The sequence below is a fragment of the Galendromus occidentalis genome, unplaced genomic scaffold (genome assembly GCF_000255335.2).
Source record: "Galendromus occidentalis unplaced genomic scaffold, Mocc_1.1 scf7180000076951, whole genome shotgun sequence".
Taxonomy (NCBI): Eukaryota; Metazoa; Arthropoda; class Arachnida; order Mesostigmata; family Phytoseiidae; genus Galendromus; species Galendromus occidentalis.
Window position 1 is genome coordinate 105,088 of NW_003804940.1, and position 12,727 is coordinate 117,814.

General features: G+C 50.9%; 1 protein-coding gene across 1 annotated transcript; it reads left to right on the plus strand.

Annotated features, from left to right (window-relative positions):
• The first annotated feature begins 4,355 nt into the window (after nucleotides 1-4,355).
• Nucleotides 4,356-12,702, plus strand: LOC100899493 (protein Wnt-5b). The gene is made up of 6 exons (XM_029110665.1): nucleotides 4,356-4,479; nucleotides 6,705-6,885; nucleotides 6,990-7,101; nucleotides 11,947-12,117; nucleotides 12,234-12,402; nucleotides 12,551-12,702. The coding sequence occupies exons 1-6, from the start codon at nucleotides 4,356-4,358 to the stop codon at nucleotides 12,700-12,702; spliced, it is 909 nt and encodes a 302-aa protein (XP_028966498.1).
• The last annotated feature ends 25 nt before the right edge of the window (nucleotides 12,703-12,727 follow it).

Genomic DNA, 12,727 nt, shown 5'->3' on the forward strand with positions numbered 1-12,727 from the left:
TCCTTTCGATTCAGAGAATTTTCATCGGTCTCATCTGCGCGAAAAAGAGCGGAGAATTGCGCAGAGCTCATCGCCAAAAATCGATACCCGAGGAAAATTCGACTCGACAGACCGAGCTTCACTGACGGTCCGCGATGAGGTGCTCCTCATTTTAATTTGTTGGCAATTCCGATAGAAAGCTCTCTTATCTTAACATCCCAGATAAGCACGAGCGGAGGACACGCGCGCTATGAGCCCAAATGGTTCGTCCCGCTCACTGGGTCACAATACCCCCAAGCCTAATGTGGTCTTCTCTTGTGTGTACGGGGATGCAGGAGAGGATCTCCTCGCGGGAGAGGAGCTTGGAACGTATCTAATCTTCGTTCTAACCATCACGATTTGGATCGGCCGAAATTTTTAGTTTTGCTCGTTTTCGTGAGCCTTGTCTACCGATTGCGAATCCTGGTATCACTGAACTAATCGGCTTCAAGCCTCTCGAAGCTTTTGCTGGTCGACATTGTCTATGAATAACTCAATCTCGCTTGTCAAATCCTCGGTAATCTTTTGCGCGTGCTGAAGCATTATGTTCTTGTTTGGGCTTGTACACTGCGGGGATGAACTGAGGATATACTCCTCTCTCCATCTGCTTCCCGTAGACTCACGAGAAACTATGTCGTTGGATCCAATAGCTGAAACCATCTCCCGATCTGCAGAACATTCTCCTTGCGCGTAAGGAACTACTCTGCGATTATCTCCGGGAGTATCATTCCTCGGACGCTCCGGGAGCTCAGCTCGAAGGGAGGGGAGTGGGTTTGCCTCCATCTCGATTCAATGGAGAAGGAATAATTCGGATTTGAAGCGCTCACGCACGTGGCATATTTACTCTCGCGAGGCGAATTCCGATACCACTCTTCCGGAGCAGACACCACTAATCAAGACGTCTACGCGACTCCTCCTAATTTTATGGCGACCATTTATGGCGAATGAAAATCAAGTGCGCTCGCTGTCATTACTCTCATCTGCCATGTAGAATTATTTTATGCTCACGGCAGTGGTTTATGACTCCGACGGTGACGTATTCTGTCGAGTCGCGAGCGTCTTGTGATCTCATCATTACGAGAACATCCCACTGCGGGCGGGAAATCATGAGAGTAATCCGGCGGCAGACTCAAGCTCGCATCTTGGTACGATTGGATACAGAAAAACGGACGAGAAAATCGTTCCGACCCCGAGCGTGTTTCGCGTCGGAATCCAATGAGGCAGTGAGCATAAGAAATGGAAACGATTCGTCATGAGTGGAATATCACGATTTGTCCGCATGTTTTCTCCAGACAAGCTGGAAACGCCTGAATGACCGAGTGTTTGCTGCCAATCATTATGCCCTCCATCCTCGGAGCCATTATCGTACAGAGCCAGCTCGACTAGGACTCGCCTGGTGATACAATCGAATTTTCCACTAATGTCATTGGGATAATTGCGCATGATCGCCGCGAAGATTATCGACTGGAAGCTCCGGGTATCGGCGGGATTTCGGTCTGGCAGTTTTTTCTCGCGGAAAATCACTGAGCTTCGATGCCACCGTGACTGTCTAGAACGCCCGTGCGGAGAAAAGTGAGTCACACTGTGTGAAACCGAAGATATGAGTTCGATCCCATGAGCAATCTGCCGTCCGGTGACACCGGCTGCGAAGCCAGGAGGTGAGGACAGCTCTGAATAGGGAAATTATGGAAAACTCTGGGTGGTCGACCGGCGGGATTAATGGAGAACGTGGCGGAGTCGTGGTGACTTATCTGATACGAACATTCCGCCAGGAAGAATAGAACGTGACCTCACACTCGGGTGGCAAGCGAATCGGCAAGTGCGATAATTTGAGAAAGATTCCGCGTAGGCTCAGATTATTTATGAACAAATCGTTTATTTTGTCCAATTGCCACTGCGCTCGATCAACCGCACGGCGACCGCTGCTGTCTCTCGGACACAAATCGCGATGCCGGGTGCGGTATGTGATCACCAAAATCCATGTTTCGTTATCTTTCATCGTGGATTACGAATTACGAGCGGGGATCGCACTGGTATATCTAGGCGATGATGATTTGATGATGAAGGAAACGATGAATAGTCCGTGCAATTGGCTAGAGAGGAATGAATTTTCATGTGCTGTCTAGGGTCTAGACGAGCGTGAATCCGTTCGAAAATCGTATTTTTAGCGGATCAATCTTTTTCGAAGTGTTTGTTGACCGAGACGGCTCAAGCAGGCTGCCGACGCCGCCACCATCGCCACTACAAGCGGAACTCTTTTGACCGACTTACTTTTTCCTTGAGGAAGCCATAAGTAGAAGAAAGTAATTTTCAACCAGCGGGTAGGACCGTGTACTTTCTCGATGCAAAGCCAATCGATAATTCTGGGAGCCCTTGTTGTGGAACAGCTGATAACTCTGAGCTGCCCATTAGAAAAAGGTGGACGGCATCCGAAATCGGCGCCCCATCAATTGAATCAGCCGCACCCTCGAGGCAACTTGCGTCCCAGCGGTAACTCTTGAATGAGGAGGGGGGAATCGCGGCATTCTCAGCGAATTCATCTCAAGGTCGTGGTGATTCGATTGTTTTTCTAGCCTCCGCGCCTGTTTTGTCTTGTTTGGCTCTTCTTAGACAATAAGCGATGTATGCTCGTATTATATCCTCGAGAAGGCTAATAGGATATCAACCAACTGAACATGCAGCTGCTCCCATCACATAACTCCTCGCTCACATCCTGACCTACACGTGTTTGTTGTGTAGCGGTGGCATGTGTTCGAATCGAGTCTCGATCCGGCATATAGAGACATCACCTTCGTCGTCGTCATCATCGCGGTCCTTCGTCGCTTAGAAGACAGCTAGGGGCCCCAGCTGCCGGCTACGCTTTGATATACGGGGGAGTTCACAAGTTTTTCGCCACTTTGGTTTGCCGCCGACAGTTCAGAGACAATGCCTTCAACTTTGACGATCCGTCCGTCACTGAATCGACAGAGAGCTCTTGAGACCCTCGTGAATGGAAACTTTTCGACGATCAAATACCGGGGATCCAACAGCACTCACTCAGGGTCCGCTGGATTCGTCCCGGGGACGGATTATTCAAAGGTTCCGAGTTGTTCTCACCATTCTCTCCATCTTCTTCGCGCGGAAAACTCGTAGGTCATCCTGCGTTGCGAGTCTGCAGCGGCGAAAAGGGTGGCCCAACTAATCGCTGGTCGACCTCGGGATTTCACTCGATGAGATCCTCGACCTCGGTCAAATCCGCTCAATCAGTAGCGAAACGTGTGGAAAACCTCGTTCCGGGACTTTGCATGCAGAGTCGCATCGTTGAAGCCCAGAACGTAGCATCCGGATCAGACAATAATCGCGCAAACACAGCGGTGCCCACGCGCGGTGTCGGTGAAAATGTATCAGAATGGAATATCTCTTGAAAATTGATGAAGTTTTCTCCGCGACGCTCGAAGACTTCATAAGAGCCCGATGACTGAATGCAGCTGCTAGCCGCGATCATCACTTCATTTATTTCGCCCTTCTCCGCCTCGTGTCTGCAATCGGTCAACTCAAATGCTCAGACATAAATATGTATAATACGATCATATATAATATGATTCGAATTTCGACTTTGACATATAAAGTTGTAGGGTCGCGCAGCACGGAGGAGAGGTTCGCGAGAGGTCGTGAACCTGCCTTTCGTTCGATCTACCCATCGGCAACAGAATCCCTCGCGGTAGACTAGTTTTGACGAAGCCGACGCACTACTGATACAGAATCGTGCCTTTCAATCCTCAACTACCGGCCTCTCAACTCTCCCGAGCACTCGTAGAGGAGCCCCGCGCAGGATGGCTTCCATCGCACTCGTGAAGTCTAGTGCTCGTATGTCTCTCTACAGAGCCGAATTTGTCGAATCTCTGACTGACTGAGTCAAGTCTTCCTTTATTGGATGGGCCTCGAGAGGGAACAAGCGGTCTCAGTGGATTTTACGATCTGCTCCGAGCAGGAATACGATGCGTATCATCACGGTCCGAGCACAACTGCATCGTCAATATTTGTTCTGATCGCTGCTCTCAATCGATAATGACGACGACTGTCGTACTCGTGTCTTCTCATAGTGAACATCATGGGGAGTCTCGCTGGACTATCTGAGCGCCCCTTCTCGATGGATAATAATGAGAGAACTTTTCCTCAATTCCAGGAGTCTTGGTTTTCAACAAGACGTACTCATGCACAATGGCTATCAATCGGACCAGAGCGACGGAGCATCCGGAGGACCCGTGGGTGTTCGGGACCCTCGCGATGAGCTGTGTAAGGATCTCAAAGGACTTTCGAAGGGACAAGCGAAGCTGTGTCTCTTGTACGAGGATCATATGCCGCACGTAGGGCGAGGTGCTCTGATGGGAGTTGAAGAATGCCAGTATCAGTTCCGTGAAATGAAATGGAATTGCTCGACAACGACAGACGAAACTGTTTTCGGAGCTGTTTTGAATTACGGTGAGCGCTTGGATCATGAAGAGAATGATATACAATCATATTATTATTACCTTGATGACCGTCTTCTATGACGATTCTGACTCTCGCGAGCTGAGTCTACGATTTTCCAATAGTCTCGGTATCAATATTTAACCGGAACTGGGTAATGCAATCCGTATCGCACGAATAATGATACAAACATGGACACACAGTCATGGATATCGCTTTATCCATGATGAGCTCGAAAACTAGATCTACAGTTAGAGATAGGCTAAGTGTGAGATCGTTCATTGACGCACCCTCTGCATTCTCTTCTGCGTTCGTCGGGAGTATTCCTTGCACCCGGTCCTGAACAGAGGCTAGAGCAGGGGTGTCGAGGAGGTGGCCCGCGGGCCACTTGTGGCCCGCGAGGGGTTTTCTCGTAGCCCGCGGCCGATCCTCAGTCCTCAGAAATCCATAGGATTATATCCTTGTAAATTTCGAATCACGAATAGAACGAGTCGACTCTGAAAAATCAAGAATCAATTGTGACCCATCATGCAGATACATATGTGTTTCCCTCCAGCTTTCCGATCTCTCTGCTCAAAGAACGTGAATCGAGAAAAATGTCGAAAAAATCTTTGGACGTGGCCCGCCGGCTTCTCCCAGTGCTTCTTCGTGGCCGAAGATTTGACTTTGACACCCCTGGGCTAGAGTTTCGGAGCTACGAACAATCTAGAACCGAATCCGCAGACGCTCGGCAGCGAGCTCAGAAAGTGTGAAAAACTTCATGGGGACCTGCAAGAGCGACGCTCTCTGCGAGCGCTGAAGGGTTAGCTGAATAGGTACAAAAATTCACATAGCGACTAATCACGAGTTGTGTCTGGCTCACTGGTTGGCTAGCGGGCAAACAGGAGGCAGGCAAGACGACAGACGGACACACTGAGCTCGAGGAGCGCAGTTGTTTTGTGGGAATGCCCTCGTAGCACCGTCGGTGGCTTAGAGAGGTACTGTCATAAAAATTGCTGGATTTTTGCTACACTGGGGCCCAACTATAACTCAACACCCCTCCGGTCGAACTTTCGAGAAGTGTTCCCAAGTCTCTAGGTGCGAGTTTTTTCCCTCCGGCAGTGCCTGCCTATATGTATTGTACGCTGACGGGGATCCCGTGGAGGACTCAGGGAGTCCGATCTTTGGCAAAACAGTTTGTCACAGTCACAGCTCACTAACTGGAAAGCTGATCCCCTCCTGCCGAGTGATCGGAATGGAAGGGTGAAATAATCAGAGGACGTAACAGCCACCTCATTCCCCAGCTACCGCGTGTGGTTAGCCAGGGAGAGTACCTTGATGGCCATCCGAAGCGGTCACATCATTAGGGTATTACACAGTCTGAGTCAGCTGCCATTAAAGCTGAATGCTCCGAGTAGCCCAGCTCAGATTATGTCATGAGTCACTTCTCTCGCGGCCGAGCGGACTCGCTGGCTTGCGGGCGTGGGCAGGAGGGCGCGGGCACAGACGGGTGGAAGATACAGGGCGCGGGGGCAAGTGAGGAGAGACGAACGGCGGAGGCTCAATGATTGTCGGCTTCATGGAGTGCTCACACTCCATGTATCGCAGAAAAAATGGTCTCGCAAGTTTCTATCTCGTCATCTTCCGGGTCGTTGTTGCCAGTGCTTGACTGCCCGCCGACAACAGGAGAACATCCTGCAAAAAATCTCAGTCTAATTCTTTTCACTGCGTCTCTCGGGGCATCTGCGAAGGACGACCGGGAACCGTCGTTTGAGCGGCTTCCGAGAAGAAGAGGGATGTAAAGCGTAAGAGAGAAAGTACCCCTCCTAGCAGCGCCGACGACAAGTTGCAGTTGTTGTCTTCTCAAGCGTCGTACGAGTTTCGGAAGTATCCACGAATTCCCTGTGGCGTATTGCATATCAGTCGGCCGATTCCAGTCGAAGAAAGGAGAGCGGCGATTGAAAGTTCAGAGAAACAATCAGATGCCGAAGGTGGCGAACGTTCCTGGTCGACTTACACTTGCACGAACTTCGACGCCAAATCGCGTTAGGTTCGCCTTAGCGATTCGTCTCGGACTCCCGAGTCCGAATGTTCCGGTGAGCGTTTTCGCAAGACTGCGTTTCTCCACGCAAGGGCAAGGCGTCGTGATCGCGGGAAAAAGGACAAGGTGAACGTTGAGCCGAGGCAATGAATAGGAGATTCCCACCGAGCTTCACACAGATGTCGAACGGACATATCACATGACATTTTCTTTCCAGGAAGCAAAGAAACCGCTTTCGCTCACGCGATCTCAGCCGCCGGAGTCGTTCACACAGTTGCGCGCGCGTGCAGAGATGGAAATCTGCAGAGTTGCGGTTGTTCGAACGAAGATAGACCTGAGAACCTACACAAAGAATGGATTTGGGGAGGCTGCGGTGACAACATCGCTTACGGTTACCGGTGAGTTCTCGCGTGGATTTTCCCCTTCAAAGGGGGTAAATGCATTCGACGGAACGCGGTCCCCATCTCGGAAGAAAGCTCTCAAATGGGACATTGTTTTGTAGGTTTACGGAGGGCTTCGTCGATCTTCCTGAACGTGAGAGGATATTCCCGAAGAACTCGGTAGATCAGGGCAAGAAACTCATGAACCTCCACAATAATGAGGTCGGCAGACGGGTAAGTCAGATTTCGGGCTATCACAAAACGACTGGAGCTGGTCAAATCTCAGAATTCGAGATGGGGAGAGCGGTATCGTATCGATGTCTGCCGCGTGATCGAATCCCTGAAGGGTCTTCCAAGACAACGCCGGACAGACGAACGGGCGGGCGAGCGAACGAGCGAAGGAACGGACGATCGTTCGCACAGATGGACGGACGGACGGACCGGTGTTGATTCTTTCCACTAGAGCTGTTAACCTCTGCTGACGTTGAGAACAAACGGCACAGTCTTTACGCTGTGCGTCGTTAATAAAGACGGATCGCGATCAAGACTATCGACCGAGGCGTCCCAAGTCTCTTTCTTGACACTTGGCCCGCTGGCAGGCGGGCAAGCGGGCAGACCGCCCGGGAGTCTTCTCCTCTCGCGGAATCTCTCGCTTACTTGTTCGACACTCAGTTGTTCGGTCGGGCAAGCGGTCCGGGTCTTTTTGGCAAACGCTCGGGCCGTAGGTCATGGTTGGGGACATAGTAAGTGAGTTGATCGTTGTCTCCGTTGTGGCCGCCATCGGGATGGGGGAAAATGAATGATCATATTTGCAACGGAAGCTCTGATTGTCCGTCCTGTCTGAGATTAAATTACCTACTGATAACGGACGACTGGGCGATACGACGGTCTCTCCCCTGGTCGGCTCCCGGACTCGCTCGGATATTGGGTCCGATCGATATACATTTCGACTTGTGTCGGAGTCAGGACGCTCCGCTGTGTGAACCAGCGGTCAACCTCTGCATGGGTCCTATGCACAGGGAATCCATCTCAAAATTTTACATCTCTAGGGCTCTATGTCAGCTTCTGAGGGGTTTCTCTCGAATTATATGACGTCATGGAGTTCCGCCGGACAGGCACGAGTTTCGGGAGAAGAGCGTGAAGTTTGTTACGGATGGTCGGAAACTCGAGGGCAACAGAATAGCACGAGAGAGAGAAAGAGGGAGATGGTACGAATTTTCGCTTCAGTCGTATCAGGGTGGTCTGGGAGAAAACTGCCGGAGTAATTTAGAAGCTCTGAAAATGCATAATCATGATGCGTCGCATCTTCGCTGCGAGGAATCTTGCCGGAACGTCTCCATCCCATTGTGTAGTGGTGACGATGCTCGAGACGGAAAGAGACGCTGCCTTTTCTCGGTGGTGCCGCCCGCGAGATCTTCCGTCGGTGACTTCAAGCCCACGTTCAGTGTTGACTTAACGAAGGCAATCGAACTCACTTCGCGCCGCATTGATGCGAATGCTTTCGAACGAGTGATGCTCGAAGCCTCTACAGTGTATGAGACTTGTTCATGCGGCATGGCATAAGTCCCGATATGATCGCGGGAGAACACGATGATCTCTGATTCGGATCGTAGTTTCTGACTGGGGCACAGATCCCCAAAGAAGTCGAGGGAATCCCAGACGGATAGGAGACGAGGATGCGACAGCTAGGAGCCCTTCCGCGTACCGATCTGCTTTCGTTGTATCATCACGTCGCTCATCATCGACACCAAAGTACCGGAGGAAACTCCGTCTATCGTGGCCCCTCTGTGGTAGAGTTAGATTGAATCAAGAAGTCATTACGGCGTGTTCTCACTAATTCACCGCGGACACTATTAGTCGAGTGACGATGGGTTGTTGTGTCGCTTTGTTGTTTTTTGCTGGCGCGTCGTCTGATCCTCGGGCTGCTCGGAACCGAACGGACAATGTCATCCGAATATCAGGAGAGAGCTCATAAGAGTTTGATGGGGATACCTACCTACCTTCTTGACGGATCGAGAATGGATTTCAAACCTCACCTGACCGAAATACACCAGCCTGAATCAATGGTGCCGCCTTTCCTCGCGGAGGAGGAGAAATTCTCGAGCAAGACAGAGCAATTATGAGTTGGCAAGTGGACTGACGGGGTGTTGTAGGGGAGTTACATTGGAAGGATTCGACGCTTCGGATGGGAACTCAGAGTATGTGGCTGACGAGAACAGTATCGGATGGTTGCTTCCCCTATCGGTCGCTTCCGAGCGAGCCTCGTTCTGAGGAGCAGATCCCATCTCCCTTGATCGCTTCTTCCCCTGGGGCTTCTGCGGATGGTTCACGTGAGTGAAATATGTTAACCCTACACTCGGGATCATTTTTCTTGGCCGCCCGCTCGTTTAGGCATTGAGGCGACGCGGGAGCCAGCAAGTAAGTCATTCTGCGATGCCGTCAGGCGGGCAAGAAGGCGGGCAGGCAGGCAGGGAGTCAGGCCGATGCGGAACGGAGTTCGGTAGGCAAATGCGAGGCGGCGCTTCATTCGGAAGTATCTCCTCATCCCTCAAAGAACAGAAAGAGATAGATGATGCTCCTTAGGAATACTCGCGAACGATGCAACAAAGCTATTCTCTCGCGGAGAAACTTCTCCGTCCCCGAACGCTCACTTCTACTAGTTGGCAGCTGAAAAGGAAGAAGTCGATGACATCCGAGTTATAGCGCTCGCACCCACCGTATGTCTGCGTCGGAGAACCTGCGAATGGAAAGATAGTCCGATTTCGGATTCGATCCTGCACGGGAAAATATCTTTGGTGCGATGATCAGATATGACGAATCGCCGGGATTACGGGGGACTCCGGATATCCCGCCGCATTTGCCAATGTTGTGTTTCTTCGAGCTGAGCTAGGCTCTGATTGAATTGAGCTATACGAGCAAAGATCCTGTCTTCAAGGGAGTAGTGCAACGCGTCAGCTTGCATAACGCGATTCGATCGTAGCAGGGTCATTTTGTTCTCTGGAAGAGCCTCCCTAATCGCTGCAGATACGGTGGTCTAACCTCCACCTCGAGCAAACGCAACGAATTCATTTCAGCGGCTGGTGTCGAAGTCGCTGTACTGCTGTACCCTGCCCGCGGTGAGGCCTCCGAGAATAGCCATGCGAGCTTTGTTGGTTTTGAGACTTCGAACTTCGCCCTGGACAGATTTCTGGGACACGCGACATGCACATCAGGCTGACTTCTCGCCTCAGACAGGGAGTCAAGGAGAAGCCATCAACTTTTCAATTTCGGAGCCCACCGGTGTTGCCCACCGCAGACGTTGGAAAGAGCCCTCCGTGTCCCGGGAAGTCCGCACTACCGCGAGGTCTGACGACTGGCGATTCATAAGTTCATATTTTCTCGGCCTTACCGAAGAAGTTCCAGAAAAGTCACTGAAGGGGACTTGCCGGAGTGTCAGTCCACCAAGGAGACGGAGCGAAGGTTGAAATATCAGTTCGTCCGGTTGCTTACAAAGCGAAAGTTGAAATATCAGTTCGTCCGGGTGCTTACGAAGCTGTAGCTCGCGACTTGCTCTTGCGCACTCCAATCGCATTCGGGACTTGGATGATCCGCATGTGGGGTTTTTCCCTTTTTCCGGATCTCCTCGAGTAGGGGGACGAGGCACATCAGAATGAGCTTATACAAAACGGATTACGTAATGCCGATGGTCGTATGTGCTCGTCGCAAACAAGATCGCTTGCCCGTCCGGCCGCCGGTCCGCGAACCAGCCGGCCAGCTTCTCTTCCAGCGGAGGAGGTAGGAAGACATACGAATAAGTGTAATGGCTTTTATCGAGCCGAGATCATCTGGGGCGTAATTCGTAGATCCCATCAAAATCGCCGATCACGAAAATGACGACCCGGTCGGTTCTGCACGACGGCGTTCAGGTTGTGATTTCGTCGAGCGCTCGAGTCGTTCCTTCCTCCTTTCGGCTCCATCAACCCAACCAAGCAATCAAGCAAGCAGCTAACAAACCGACGGACCGACCAACCAAGCAGCCAACCGATCGTTTGGACATAGAAAATCATCGGTAGCACATGAGCCGCCGCTCTCACGAGACGAGCAAGGAATCCAGCGATCGTTGACTCGGCTTCCATAAATGATATCCAATTCCAAGGCTGCGCTCAGGATAGGAGAAAATCTTGTTCAAAAAACATCAGAGGCGACTCAGGTGGCCAGGCTCCATCGGTGTCTATAACAACTTCACTTTGAAGAGTTGATTCCGATGATGCGAGAAGACGACATATCGCCGAACGAGAGTGAGCCCAGAATCGAGTCCGTGAAGTTTGAAGGGAGAGCTCGAACCCGATTTCTTGGATCGGAAGAAAAAACTACAGTGATCTAAGTTTTCTATAAGGATGACGCGGGTGCCCGATTGGAGGAAGTTTCGTTCGCTCTTCGAGGGACCCATCAGTCACTCGCGGTCTGTTTTGTTTCAAATTTCTGATTCCCCGTTCCCGTAAATGGGCTCACCCAGTTTAGCTCGATTCTGAGATTGAGGTCCTGTCTAGCGTCAGCGAAAAGGATTACTTCTTAATAGATCTTCACCGCGCCCGAACGAACACCGATGGCGGCGGATCTCGGGAATTTATTATTAGTCCCAGTCAGTCACCTTCTCGCCGTTCTACAAAATCCCCGACTGAGTCACTCCGACCGCTCTTGATCAGAAGCAGGAGCACCAGAAGACGAGTATGGTTCCCTTCGATTAGCTTCAAACGGGACAATTATATCGAAATCAGTCCGTCTGCGCGAAGTTTGCAAGCTGAACATCAGTTCGGAGGATCCTCAGAGGATGCCCGGATTGAGAACAGGCGATAGGCGAACTCGTCCGATGTCGAAATGGGAAGGAGTCTGTAATGTTTTGAGTGTTTCTGGGGCTTTTTCCCAGATGCCCGACTTCCGGATGCGCGGGATCAAAGCCGAACTCTTCCCGATGTCGGGCATCAAGGAATCGGGCATGCGGTACCTAATCGTTTGTAGAGGAGCACAGTAGAATCGAAAGAATGACGAAGAGTTTTGATATGATGATAATTGAAGGGATAATACTTTTTTTCTTTCCAGGCTGTAATTCGCGCAATGCGACTTACTTGTAAGTGTCACGGAGTGTCCGGGTCATGCTCAGTCATAACCTGCTGGAAGCAACTCTCACCGTTCCGTTCGGTTGGCGAACAGATTCGAAGCAAATACGAGCTAGCGACCCAAGTCAAACTAAACCGACGAGGACGGCTCCAGGTTCGTGGCTTCCCCCTCGAATTGCCCAATACCTTTCCAAATGCCAACCGTTTGTGACGTCATGTACAATATTGGACCCCAGATTCCTCTTACGATAGTCGATCGATACGACGAAGAATATACCGATCTCTTCCCTCCTTCCCCAGGTTCGATCGAAACGACATGTTCGTACTCCAACGGCCGATGACCTCATATTCTTGCAACAAAGTCCCGATTACTGCACTTTCAACACGACCGCGGGATCTTTCGGCACCAAAGGAAGGAAATGCAACAAAGAATCCAATGGTAGGGAGTGATGCCTCGCGGCGCTGGAATTTGCGGATCAGAAACGTAGCGATAAGAATTTCAGTGTAGAACTACTTCGTTTGGGAATCTCCCCCATGGTCAAGCCTTGTGAGAAACTTGATTCTAACATTTCCCTTTTCATTAATAGGACCGGACGGGTGCAACCAAATGTGCTGCGGTAGAGGCTTCACAACGAAACGAGTTAAAGTCAAAGAAAGATGCAAATGCAAGTTCCAGTGGTGTTGCTACGTCGAATGCAAGACTTGCACCAAGATTGTCGAAATGACAACCTGTAAATAATAAGCTTCATCGGTTGAATTCGATA